This window comes from Symsagittifera roscoffensis, chromosome 7 (genome assembly GCF_963678635.1).
Source record: "Symsagittifera roscoffensis chromosome 7, txSymRosc1.1, whole genome shotgun sequence".
Classification (NCBI taxonomy): domain Eukaryota; kingdom Metazoa; phylum Xenacoelomorpha; order Acoela; family Convolutidae; genus Symsagittifera; species Symsagittifera roscoffensis.
The window spans coordinates 40,801,742-40,816,117 of record NC_087068.1 but is presented as its reverse complement, the minus strand read 5'-3'; the positions used below and the strand labels follow the sequence as shown (position 1 = coordinate 40,816,117).

The window sequence follows — 14,376 nt, the reverse complement described above, 5'->3', positions numbered from 1 at the left end:
TTTAGAAAAGTGTCATGAAACGCAAGGAAACCAAAACGAAAATGAGTGAAATGTTAAAAAAAATCAACTTTCAAAGTTCGAAGAAAAAAATGGTCGGCATAAAAACTCTTGAAAATACAAAAATTTATAATTGATTTTTTTTCGCTTAAAGAAACCAATTTGAAAATCCTAGATCATGAACAGAAAGTTTTAATCCGCTGGACAGTCTGAATTGGACTAAAAAAATCAAAAGTCAAACCGCAAAAGATCGAATTTGGCGTGAATAAATTTTTGCAAAACAAAACGAAAAGAACTCGACCTATAAAAAAACTTCACTACGTTTACCGACTCATAATAAAGGATAGCCGGTTACTGAGCAAATAGCATAGAAGATTGCAGCTACAGTAATCATCAAAAAAAATTTGTCTAAACTTCTGTTTTTCAGTGGGTAGGAATGAGAGACAAAATGTAAACTTGAAAAACTATTAATGGCTTCAGTAAGCTACAATCGTTGTCAAAATTCATAACAAAAGTGTCAATTTGAAGTTTTTAAAAAAATTTTACGCTGGGAAAGAGCAAAAAAAACTTCAAAAACTGCTGATTTGAGCTTAAACAAATTTCAAATCTTACTACATGCTTAACCCTCTCTACTGAATTACTTTACTTGCTCGAAATTAGCCTAAAAAACTAGATACCCGTTTTTTCTCCATCTTTCTCAAAACATTTTAAAAAATTTTACAAGTAATTCTAAACGCGACTGTCAGGGCTTCAAAATGATACATCACTCGTTTTTTATAACATAACTAACAGGCAGTAGTAAAAGAGTCAATGAACACAAAAAACAAAGAAAAAAATTTGACTTGTTTAATGGAAAAACGTCGACTTTCGAATTTCAAACAAAAAAAATATATGGCCTCAAACCTCTTGGAATTTCAAAGTCAATTTATCCTTGACACTTCTTTGATAAAATTAACCCAATTTGAGCAGAAATGTTTTGATACGAAACTTGAATTACAACAACAAGTTATAATTCTTTTTGCTTAAATTTAACCAATATGAGAATCATGGATCGAAAAAGGAAATTTTATTCCGCTGGGCATTCTGAATTGCAATTAAAATGAAATCAAAAGTCAAATCGCAAAAAATCAAACTTCACGTGAACAAACATTAAATTTTCTCCTTAAAAACGAAAGAGAACTCGACCTATAAAAGAGTCTTCACTAAGTTCATCGACTCTCTAAACAAGGATAGCCGGTTACTGAGCAAGGAGCATAGAACGTTCCAAGCAAACTAATGAATAAACACTATTTTTTGTCTACAATTGTGTTTTTCAGTGGATAGAAATGAGATAAAAACGTAAATTTGAAATACTAGTATTGGATTCAGTAAGCTACAAATATTGTCGGAATTCATAACAAAAACAAGCAAATAGAAACTTTTGCACTGAGAAGGAGCAAAATGAAATTTCAAAAGCTGCTGATTTGAACTATAAACAACTTTAGAACCTTACTTTATGCTTTACGCTCTCTACTTAATCGCTTTACTTGCTCGAAATTAGTCATCACAACTGTCAGGGCTTTAATATGATAGATTTGATAAGTTCATTGATAGATTCTATTCTAATGATACTTTGTGGCACCTTGTTTTGCTTCGAAAATTTTTTAAATAAAGCCAACATGCAGTTGTAAAAGAGTCAATGAACGCAAAGAAACAGAAAAAATTGACTTGTTTTTTGAAAAACCTCAACTTTCGAAGTTCAAAAAAAGAATGTATGGCCTTAAAGCTCAAGAGAAATTTATAATTGACAACTTTGTGACAAAAATTACCCAATTTGAGACAAAACGTTTGGAAATCAAACTTGAACACAGAAACGTAGCTGATTCGTACCACTTGCGATACAAAACCAGAACTAGCTAAGTCAGCAAAAATCGAAAATGTCAAAACAACTGAATTATCACAATGAATCAATTTGAAACAAAAGCATGCCAAGACAATAGACTGCAAAAATCGCATCAGAAGAAAACTGGCTTAGAGGGTATTTTCGTTATAGCTTGGTAAGTTTTCTTCTGATGCAATTTTCACAGTCTATTGCTTTGGTATGCTTTTGTTTCAAATTGATTCATTGTGAAAATACCCTCTAAGCCAAAAAAATAAACAAGTCCCACTCACCCTCAAAACAGCCACAAACACACACACATACACACTTTATTTGCTCGTCAACTAAAACAATTTGAGGCCACTGAGCCGATATCATATACGCCGAAACCTATTAAGTCGAAAAAAAAAGAAAATAAATGAAAAAACCGAAAAAAATCAGGACTAAAAAATATTAGGTCCCCTCGCCATTAAAAAAACACACACGCACAAAAAAAATTGTTGCTCGTTAAAAGACGCAATGTGAGTCCATTAAACCGACATAATATAGGCAAAACCTATCAATCAGTAAAAAGTTTTAAAAAAGCCGAAGAAAAATGTTGTCATGAAAAACATGAACTGTATTTTCTCCTAAGAATTTAACATCTAGTGCGATCCAGTGAGCATTTAAACTACACTACCATTGAAACTACTTAAAATTAGGTCACTAAGCCGATAAAATATAAACCAAATGCATTTGGTTGGAAATAAGTTTTTGGGCGAAAAAATCAAAACGAAAATTTACGAAGTCAAGGAATTACAAAAAGCAGAAATAAATCAAAACAAAAAGCATCTACAATTTAAATTGCGCAGAGCAAAAGAAAAACATATGATGTGGCAACTAGGCCGACAAAACATAGGCAGACGAATAATACACAGATAATTTTTTTTGAAACGGAAAGTTTCTCATTTGAAATTAAAAAAAACACTTCCTGTCAGGTTCGAACCCGGAACCTTTGCAGTCCCAGGCATATTCGTTATCTCTAGGCCGAAGGTGCCAGTGACGCAAAGGAATTTTAAAGCATTATGAACTGAAAGTAAGTTTCCCATTTCTAATTTTGACCATTTTGTGAACAAAGCTCTCTACGGGAAAAAAATCTAGTACTCTTGTTTACTTATGTTTTTTTTTTCTAAAATTAAACCAAATTGAGAATCGTGCAGCAAAAAGTGTATTTCCGCAGGCCATTCTGAATTGAACTTAATAAAATGGCCTTAACGCTCTTTGAATTTTATCAGCTATTTATAACTAGCCCTTTTTGGAAAAATTAACGCAATTTAAGAAAACTGGATTATTAGGGGAAGTTTTTATTCCACTGCGAAATCTGAGGAAAAAAAACATTTTCTTTTTTGAAACAAGAAACCGATGATGTTTTTCGCACCATTTCAGTTTTCATAATTGGGGAGTGCATTTTGCACACCTTCTAGCAAATTAAATTGGAATCGAATTCAAAAAGTGCATTTATTTCTAGGGCACTCATTTGTGCCTTTATAAGTATCACGACCAATATATGAGTCTGAGCTACGTTCATCGACTCTTAAAACCAGAAAATCGAGTTGTAGAAATAATGACCGACAACACTACTGGGAAAAAATGAATGAGTAAAAGTGACGCAAGCCAATTATGACGCATTAGCAGTACCAGTCAATTTGAAAAGAAATTTACCAACTAATATGCCTCAATTTATAGAGCGGACGCATTCTAACTAATATACGAAAAAGTAAAACATCCGACCCAGCTGAGGTTCGAACCCTCTTATTTTGCTACTGGTCTCCTTCCCTACCTCTACGCTACAGAACCATGATACCTTGAAGCTAAAGTGCTATTTGTAATATAATAGTCTGTGTTAATATCCTTAGCATTGCCTGTTCTTAATAGCTGGATCAAAATGAACACTTTCAAAATGAACACATACTGTCGGAACAATTGCATCGCAACAATATTTGCGACCTAGGTTGGAAAAAAAGAAAGTTCATACAATGACAAAAGCTATGCTTGTGTAAATATAAGTAATGAAAGTGGCTGCAGGACTTGAACCACCTCTGAAACGGAGAGCTACAATACAGGTCAATTTCCATCACACTAAGGCACATCACATTGCCTTGCTGTGTTCAGTAGTTTACACACTCTTTTAGTAAACACCAAATAGTAATGAAGTCGCGGATGAAGCCAATAAATTGTCAAATATTACTTGAGCAGCACAAAAATATTCTAATTACACATAAATTGACCATAAAATTATACCAGTTAAGTTGATTGGAAAAAGTGAACTCGTAGTTAGTACAAGTGCTTGCATTTGTGTTTAGACTTAGCGTCTAAAAGCTTCTTCAGTGAACAAAAACTATTCTATTCTTTTCCCCCACCCTCGCGAAAACCCTAATGGCCCTGTACTATACTATTTTCAATCTAGCTATTGGAATTCTTGTGTACTACGTCCCTCACCTTGGTTTTTTGTTCCCTCAGAATGGTTTGAGCCATACTCTTCACTACAATGTCGAAGAACACCCAGGTGAAGTAGAGTAAGTTGCGGTAGAAGAACTCATCTCCAGAAGTGAACGACAGAAGAGATACCAGAGAGGATACTATTCTGTAATGTACAGAGCTTCGGTTTGTGTTCGCTGCAACACGTTCACTCGGCCCAGTTCTGAACACGAGCTGAAACGAACAATGAACACTTGAGATTCCTTTCGGATATGAATAACAACTCAGCCAAGAGTTCAAGTCTTCGAAAAAGCTGACCGACAGCATTTACACAGGCGAAGCTGCGCTTCGCAAACACTTGCGAGAACACGATCAAAAAGCAAAAACTCGGGTACGTGTCGGATTCGAATCTGCGACCTAGCAAATTTGGGTCTCACGCACTAACCACGGATGCTTAAAATCCCAGAAAACTAGCAACCAAAAACGCAGCTATATGCTAATAAATTGCCAATTCAATGCAGCAAAAGTAGCACCAAAGACAAAAAGACACAATTTTGGAACCAAAAAGCCAAATTATGAAACATAGGCGCTACGCGCAATACACCGAAGGCATAGAAACTGAAGCAAAAACCAAACAACTTGAACAACTAATAATTGAACAATAACAGTTCTAGAACAAAAAATCGTACTAATACATGTATACACCAATATTTTGCTATATCGAGAAAGAGCCTGAAATAACAGTTCTAGAACTAAAAATCGTACTAACACATGTATAGATTAAATTTTTGATATATCAACGAAGATCATAAAATAACACTTCTAGAACTAAAAATCGTACTAACACATGTATACACCAAAATTTTACTATATTGACAAAGGGCCTGAAATAACAGTTCGTGAGCTAAAAATCGTACGAACACATGTATACACCAAAATTTTGCTATATTGGCAAAGATCATGAAATAACAGTTCGAGAGCTAAAAATCGTACTAACACATGTATATGTCAAATTTTTGCTTTATTGACAAAGATCATGGAATAACAGTTCTAGAGCTAAAAATCGTACTAACACATGTATACACCAAAATTTTGCTATATTGACAAAGATCATGGAATAACAGTTCGAGAACTAAAAATGGTACTAACACATGTATACAATAAAATTTTGATATATTGACAAAGATCATGAAATAACAGTTCGAGAATTAAAAATCGTAATAACACATGTATACACTAAAATTTTGATATATTGACATAGATCATAAAATAACAGTTCGAGAACTAAAAATGGTACTAACACATGTATACGCTAAAATATTGCTATATTGACGAAGAGCCTGAAATAACAATTCTAGAGCTAAAATCGTACTAACACATGTATACACCAATATTTTGCTATATCGACAAAGAGCCTGAATAAACGTTGTAGAACTAAAAATCTTACTAACACATATATACACCAAAATTTTGCTATATTGACAAAGAGCCTGAAATATTGACAAAGGACCTGAAATAACAATCGTAGAACTAAATGTCGTACTTACGCATTGTAGATCAATTTCTATAGCTATAATAAAATACAAAAGATTGTGTTTGTATGTGTAGCAAAACGCCTCCTGTCGTTTCAATCGGCCAATCGTATAAATTGGCATGTAGACTCATATGGGTCTCCGGAATAACTAAAAATCGTACTTACACATATACTTACAAGAAAGAGCTAAAATGAAAAAAAGCTATTAGTCTTATTATATTGAGAAATTGTGAAGCAGTCTCAGAATTGACAGTATGTAGCAGTAAAGCAATCCGAAAAACAAATCCAAAAAACAAAAAAATATATATGAACAAATAACCAAACAAACAGACCCATAATATGAATAAATGAAAATAAATAAATGAAATAAATACACATACATAAATAATAAAAGCAAAACTAAATGAAAGAAAGAATAATTAAATAAATATAGAAATAAATATCAACAAATAAACAAAACACACCTGATAAATAAATAAGCAATAAAAAAATAAATCAATACATAAATAAATAAATAAATACATAAATAAATACATAAATAAATAAATAAATAAATAAATAAAAGCAAAAGTGAAATGTACAAATAATTAAATAGACATGAAAAAATATATATGAACAAATAACCAAACAAACAGACCCATAATATAAATAAATGAAAATAAATAAAATAAATAAATACACACGCAGAAATAATAAAAGCAAAACTAAATGAAAGAAAGAATAATTAAATAAATAAACAAAACACGTGATAAAAATAAACAAAAATAAATATGTACATACATAAATTATAAATAAATATAAGCAAACTAAACATAATTAAATAAATAGAAGAACAGATAATTAAATAAATAAAGATGAACAAATAAAGAAACAAACATACGCAATCACGTGACATAGCGCGATATAGTCCAGCCCACATGATAATTGATAACTGTGGACGTTATTTGTCGACACTTGACAACAGACAACATTAAAAAAAAAACCCCGTTACACGATACCATAACACCTTGACTAAAGTCTTCGGTGTAATAAATTATGCATTTCAAAAAAAACTGCGAAATACATTGGGTTGGAAAATTTCTGAAATCGAGCTTTTTGTCATTGTACTGCTGCTTGAAACAAATAACTTTTTTTCGGTTCATTTGATGAATTAAAAATGAATCAACGGTGTAAACTTTTTACTACTCGAATGTCAAAGCATATGCTATCAATAAGCTGTGAAGGTGCCCCAAAAAAGGCACCAAAATTTGGGACTTAGGTTGGGGAAAAATAGAAAGTTCGCGCTAGTACAGTTCGCAAGTGTAATAAGTTAACATCTATATAGTTCAAGAAAAACTGCTACAGTACATCATCGCAAATCAATTTGTTTGAAGGCGCGAACACTCAAACGAGAAATATTAAATTTTCCGGAAGAAATTGTCTGCAGGAAAATTTGCCCAACTTTGTTCATAATTTGATCTCGAAAATTGCTGTACCGATTCAGGAAAACGATAACTTTTATTTAAGTGAACAGCAGCGCACAACTTAAATTTCGGCCTACCCTGGTATAATCAGTTAGCAGATGTATGCGGCCAATTCTGTCCAGTGTCGATGCCACGTGCACGAGGAATCGCATGATGTTAATCTGGACATCTGAGTTTGTTTTCGTGATCAGGTCAAGAACTTTGTTCACGATGATTGGAAGATAAGCCACAAGTTCTGCTTCATCAATCGCGTGAGCGGCCTAAACGATCAAAATGTACGCACGAACGTCATGAATCAAAATTAGTAGCTTTTTTTGAATACTGAATCGATGACTTAAACAAAAATTTCCATTGAGTTTTTGTCCATCAAAATGAGAGCCCTATTTTAACGCCGTTTCCAGTAATGGCTCTGTAGTTATAAAGAAACGTAAGCATCGACAATCATGCCCTCGTACAAAGCCAAACTATCAAATGCAAACATGGTTAAATTTAGTTTAGGTAATATTACTGAGAGCATTGTTAAAAATTTTTAAGTACCTTGACATGTTGCAGAATATCGACTCCTTTAACAATTTTTCCAGTGACTTGCTCGCCTCCATTTTGCAAGACAGTAACCGCACTACTCTCACTGTCAGTTGGTGACACTGAGGGCGCCTCTTCACAGTGGGCGAAACTTTGAGTACCTCCGGAAGCGTCAATTTCAGCTGTTTTTGTTGAATTCTCAAATAAATTTCTCAGAAACTTTGAGTGCGGCAAAACTGAGCTTCGAATTTTGCATGAGAAGTTGAAAATATTTTTTCCACCGTCCAATAATTTGATTCTATCTAGTTTCTGCGATGTAGAAGTCATATTTTCCAGTGAGCTTTTCTGTAATGGCATAGGCTCGTCACTATCGAAACTCAGGTATCCCGGAACTAAAGATGCCGCTACTGGAATTGCAGTGCTAAATTCAAGAGTACCAGTTGAATCTTTGAAGCTACTTTGGTCCAAAATTGAACCTAAAGAGATCCAAGCGTAACCCACACTCGTTTCCAGAGACGACAACGAAGCTCCTGCCTTCTTACCGACAGTGGCACTGTTACTCGTGAGTTTCGAAACTTGGTCACAACTCACGTGATAAAATGTGAACAAAATGTGATGTTTCGAATTAAGTTCAGCAGGCAGTTCGATCTTAATTTCATCCTGATAATCTGGATTCGTATTGTGATGTGCAATAGAGGTCGTGTACTGGTCTGTAAAACAACTGTTCTGACCTAATATTGCGTTGTAGATGCACAAAAGAGATGCGGCTTGACAGGAATCGTTTTCGAAAAACTTTACATTGCATGCTATGTTGCGAGCTTTCGCGAAAACTTTCTGAGAATCGAACTTAAGTCGCATTTGATTTACGAACATTGTGTTAACATATTCTGAATGAGGGTTATCAATTAAATGCGAAAAAGGTGAAAACAGAAATGCTTCTCGTGCGAGTCGTTTGAAAACGTCTTTAGACATTCTTTGATTCGTAGTTTGTTTTTCGTTTGCTTTTGGAACCAGAAATGGGTTCAATACTTCAGTCTGATTAGAATCCATGAAGGTCATATTTTGAAACGTGAACACAATGTTAGCATCAGGTAAAAACCCAAATCGGTTCGCAAATTTTTCTGGTCTATCCAGATAATTCTTAGAATCCACGAGATTGCGTTTGACGCTTTCTGGACCCAATTTACACTGGTCAATTTTGACCAAGGGCGAAGAAATTCTATGAACTCCTTTCGCTTCATCAGCGTAAGTGCTGACTAGGTTTGCAGGTACTGGAACTGCTGCCCAGCAAAATGGAGTTCTGAATCTGGACCCAAACTTCTGACAAAACATGTGTAACTGCTTCAGATACTTTTGAACACTTTTATTTTCCTGGTCAATTCCCGACTTTCCGTACACATCAAACGATGACGTAATTGCACCTTGTAGTACTTTTTCTATTCGGACATACACAAAAAGGTGTTCTATCGGGGTATCTTCAGGAACTGTAAAAACGACTTCTTTTAGAAAATTAACTCTCGAATCATCGACTATATGACTTCTGACAGTTTTCTGAGGTTGTTGTGATTGATTTGGGTTATCGGGGTTCACTGGTAAGTCGTCGTATTTGATCATTTTCCAGACTGGTCCGGGGTTGCCGTCTATCCAGATGTCTTCTGATATTTTAAGTCCGGAGTTGACATTATGCAGACTGATGACTGTGAAGAAAGGCTCCATCTGAAATGAGACAATTGATCAGTGGAAAAAGCGATTAGGTGATTAATATTGTTTCTTTCCATAAAGCAAAAAAAACGAGTCAGTGATCAAAAATGGACAATATTTTTGACCACTGTAGAAAAACGATAGATTTTTTTGTTCCGACCATTTAAAAAATGGGTAGGAACTTTGTATTCGGATGTTTTTTTAAACAAAATCAGGTACCACAAAAAATCATCGGACTATGTTGAGTGACATATCATATTGAAGCCCTTTCAGTCGTGATTTGAACGACGTTAACAATTTCCAAAAAATTCCCGTCTTGCGAAAAACCTATTTATAACTTTTGATTTTTCGTCTATTTTCGAGCGAGCAAAGCGATCGAGTAACGTTCGTTATATATGAAACATAGCATTTTGGGCTAAATGAGCGCGAGTTTACTAAAAGGAAAACTAGTTTTAGACGCTTCATTTAGCGCTTCTCTGGTAAATAAAAACTTTCAAAAACAATAAAAAATTTTAGTTACAAAAATTGAATAAGTTTAAAACAAAAATTATTTGTTTCATTTTTCATTTCGATATTTATTGATTTTTTGAACACAATTGGAACCGTTTATGCCTAATTCATTTAACTTACACGCGTTCGTGTAATTCTATCATCACACGACGCAGAAAAAAAGACACTAACTTGAAAAAAAGACACTAACCTGTTATTCTTGCCTTATATTGTCTTCACTTTTTTTTTGCAAAACTTAAAATATTCTCACATTGTACTGTTTGGTTCCATCCTGTGCCACCTTCAGTGGGAAGTCCAGCTTTTCAAGTGTCATCAAAATATCCAATCTGCCTTTATTCGCTGGTTGATACGGAGGTGCCATATCGTCCTCCTTGTAGAACTTCATGTTGTCTTCCATCTCCAAGTATGTTTGCTCTTCGGCGTCCAAGTCTGTGTAGATTGAGAAGAGGGACAGTCTGTCTTTCTTTCTCGCTTCAGCTACTGATCTGTCAGTTTCCTTGCAGTACCTAGTTTATTTTATTAAATTCAACTCATCGTCCAGCTAATTTCATCCAATTAAAGCATCAATTTTTCAACACCGCCAGGCACTAGCCTTCAAATTTTAGCCGTAGATTAAATCTTATATAAAACTTGTGTAAAAAGCCAAAATCAACAAAATTTCAATGTAGCTCCTGGTCACATAAAGCGAAGTTATGAATTTTCCTTTTGAAATAACTTCCCTTGTAAAATAGCAGTAAATCTCTAGTTTATAACATTATCTTAATTTGGAAAACTCATGGCAGCCACTAAACATTTTGTTTAGTACAATCAGGGGCGGAACTAGGGTTTTCTCGAGGGGGGGCGCGGATTTTCAAAAAAAAGTTGATTTTGAGCTCTCCCAAATCACTATAAATAACCCTTTTGACCAAATATTCTGCTCCGCAGGCAAGTTTTTGAAAAAACAGGCCAAAAAGGCGTTTCTAGGCACTTAATGGAATTTTGACCCGAAAGTTGCGTTTTTTCGGCGCGCGTTCTCCCCTGAAAATTCAAATGGATCTGACTCATTCGATGCATACGACAAACCATACCTCTGAATGTCCGATCCCAATTCTGGATCTTTTGTGGACCCTGGTGCAAAAGGGGCCAATGTTTTACTCTTGGACACAAATGTGTTGGAAAGTGACTTTGTCCTGCTAGAAGGAGCATGTTGCTGCTGATTGACATCTGAGACGTCAGATACATCTGAGTTGTAGCTCTCGTCATCAACAGTGCCCACTAAAAAACGAAAAAAAACTAATCAATTTTATTTTCATTTGTATCATGCTACTCCAAGACTCATTGAAAAACCAATAATCCTCCCACGAAAACGAAAACAAATATGGCACAAAAAAAATTTGAAAAACCGTTAGCTGAGTATTCAAGCCGCCTAAGCACTGCATAAAATGAGAGAAAATTGTGTTCAAATTTATTTCGAAAACAGGTTTGCCATAAATTGAACAATCACATATCTACGCACTTCTCTAATCAGCCTAGTGGCATATTAGACTGCACCAATAGCAAAAATTTTTAGACTGAGTTTTTTTAGTCTGAACATTGAGATACCTTTTTCGAGTCTAAATCACGACTCAATTTTTCACGACTCAATATTTCATGACTCAATATTTCATGACTCAATAGTTCATGACTCAATATTTCATGACTCAGCTTTAATATGATATAATAATAATAATGATAATAAATATTATAAATTGTTTCCAAACGATATCTAGTTACAGAGTTATTTAAAAAAACTTACAAATACAAATTGGAATAGTTTGGGCGAACACCATTAAGCCAGCACGGCCCTTTTTCAGGTTATTAAACGTAAGCCTTTTTATTCGCACCTTTAAAACCTTCTCGATAAAAAATAAGTTTTTTTTTTGTTTTCTTGGGTAGTCTTTTCTACCCATAACCTAAAAACCAACAGAAACAAATTCTACACATTCAGCAAAAAATGTCCCAAAGCATGCCCACTAAAACTGTATTTACCAGAATGTTTTTATCCAAAAATTTATGATTAAACCTATTCAATTGAAACCGAGAAGTCCCTTTCAAGAAATTGACCCAGGCGAGAAAAAATTTACAACAATAAACATTTTTCTAATTTCAGGTGTAATCGACCCTCTGTTGAGTTTATTTCTATTTATATCTAACTTGTGAGTTGATTTCCTCGTTGAAAACATCACGGTTAACTCTTGTTCAGTAATGGCATATCTCAATGGATCAATCTGGCACTCTTATAATAATCGACTGACATCAATCGAGGTATTTGTGATAAAGGGATTTGAGTGAAAAAAAAATCCCACTTTAGGCTATCGTTCAATCTAAAAAGTCTCATTGTCTTATTTTACATAGAAGACAGTTTTTACACAGAAGCGAACTTGCACTTCGCATTCACAAGCAAAAATATGACCGATAACGCTACTGGGAAAAACTGCATGAGTAAAACTTAGAGTCTACACAATTTCTTAACATCCCCCCACACGCAATATTAAGTACAAAGTGATAAATTTCGCCCCTAGTAACAAATCAATTATGGCAAACAAGCTTCCTTCAATCTTTTTTGGAACGATTTCTATGACGGAGTAAATATCCGCTTACGCGTTAATAGCGCGAAATATATCGCCCGTTAATTGTCCAAAATTGGCCAAAAAGGCAATTTTCAAATCCCCATAACTTTAAGAAAAATAACCACTGGTGAAATATCGTTCCAAATTTAAGCTCAGGACAACAATATTTTTTGAATGATATTTAAAAAAATCTCGTCAACAATGTCTATTCAAAAAGTCTGAATTTTGTCTGAAGAAAAAAAAATCATACCGAGAACAAATATTCCGTTACTTTCGTTACGAAAGTCGGAACAAAAATAGTCTGCATTAAATCCTTAGCATTGGCTGTACTTAATAGTTGGTTATTGATCAAAAATTTTGGTAAATGAAATTATTGAAAACCTATAAATTTTGGACAGTATCAAAGTGTGGAATTTTGAGTCGTACGAAATTAATATGACCGATTAGCTAGCCTCAATTCAATTTGGAACGATTTCCTTCAGCTCAATTCAACTTTGTTTTGCGGGACAGTTCGCCACGCGTAAATATTTCGCGTAACGCTCTCAGCATCATGAATAAACTTTTCAAAGCGAGCATAATTTAGTCCAGAGCATGGACAATTTGGCAATTTTCAAACCCCAAAAATTTACAAAAAAGAATTGAAGGTAAAATAACTTATTAAATTTGAACCCAGTAACTTGATATCTTCAATGGGGTAAAAAAACTTTGTTGAAACCTATTATTTCAATCGGCGAAAATAAAAATTGACTGAATAAAAAAACCACACCGAGTATAAATATTCCGTTTTCTTCGAAAGTCCGAACGAAAATCCCCAATTGACAAATTATCTGTGGAAATAAATGAACACAAAAACTAAATACAGAGATTTGCTACCTATAATGGAAACAAGTCTGTTCATACTAGAACAAAAGCGTTTCTTCTGTAATTAGCCAATCGAAATCCAAAAAGGTTATTGCAACGATTAGCGGGAAAACAATCAGTTTTCTTTTATCGGCATAGTCCAAATGCATGGGCTAAATTATCAGGTTAGGCTTTTGCTGGAATAACAAAAACCAATTTAATTCACATGCTTACAAATTGCCAATGCCATGCAGCAAAAGCGGCATCAAATACAAATAGACACTATTAAGTAATAGTTTGGAATATAACACACTGAAGGCATCCACACTAATTTTGCATGCAATAGATTGGAAAGCATAACGCCACATTGTGTATGAAATATGCATTTCAAAAAGTTGCGATATATATTATTTAGAAATTTTCCGAAATCGAATTTTTATTATTGTTAAGCTGTTTGAAACAAAGCTTTTTTTCGGTTCATTTGATGAATTTAAAATGCATCAACCGTTAACTTATAACTACCGGAATGTCAAAGCACATGCTGTCATTAAGCCGTAAACGTGCCCCAAAAGTGGGAACAATATTTGCGACCTAAGTTAGAAAAAAATAATAGTCGTAGTATAATATAAACGCTCACTAACCTTCGCTATCGTAAAAAGGACTTGGTCAATTTGAGAAAAATTGGTCAAATCGTCTTTTTTCCACTGGGATATCTTCATTTAAAATTGACCTTTGAACTCACGCTTTTTGCGGCATTTGACTATTCGAGAGTGTAATTGTACCGACCATTAGAAAAAATGGAGAAGTACTTTGTATTCGAGTGTTTTAGTTTTTTTTTCTATTTTTCTTTTTGTTTTCCAGCCGAATAAAGCAAACGAGTAAAGTAATGATAACTTGTAAAATTGA

General features: G+C 34.0%; 1 protein-coding gene across 3 annotated transcripts in view; it reads right to left on the bottom strand.

The window, feature by feature from the left end:
• Window positions 1–14,376, bottom strand: part of LOC134852106 (dedicator of cytokinesis protein 11-like) — a 69,520-nt gene that overhangs the window by 45,080 nt on the left and 10,064 nt on the right. For all 3 annotated transcript variants that reach the window (XM_063868388.1, XM_063868387.1, XM_063868389.1), the window contains 5 exons: window positions 11,110–11,296; window positions 10,293–10,548; window positions 7,847–9,547; window positions 7,387–7,569; window positions 4,334–4,546 (listed from right to left, as the gene is read on the bottom strand). In XM_063868388.1, the coding sequence (XP_063724458.1) occupies window positions 4,334–4,546; window positions 7,387–7,569; window positions 7,847–9,547; window positions 10,293–10,548; window positions 11,110–11,296 (2,540 nt within the window). The remainder of the gene's footprint in view (window positions 1–4,333; window positions 4,547–7,386; window positions 7,570–7,846; window positions 9,548–10,292; window positions 10,549–11,109; window positions 11,297–14,376) is intronic.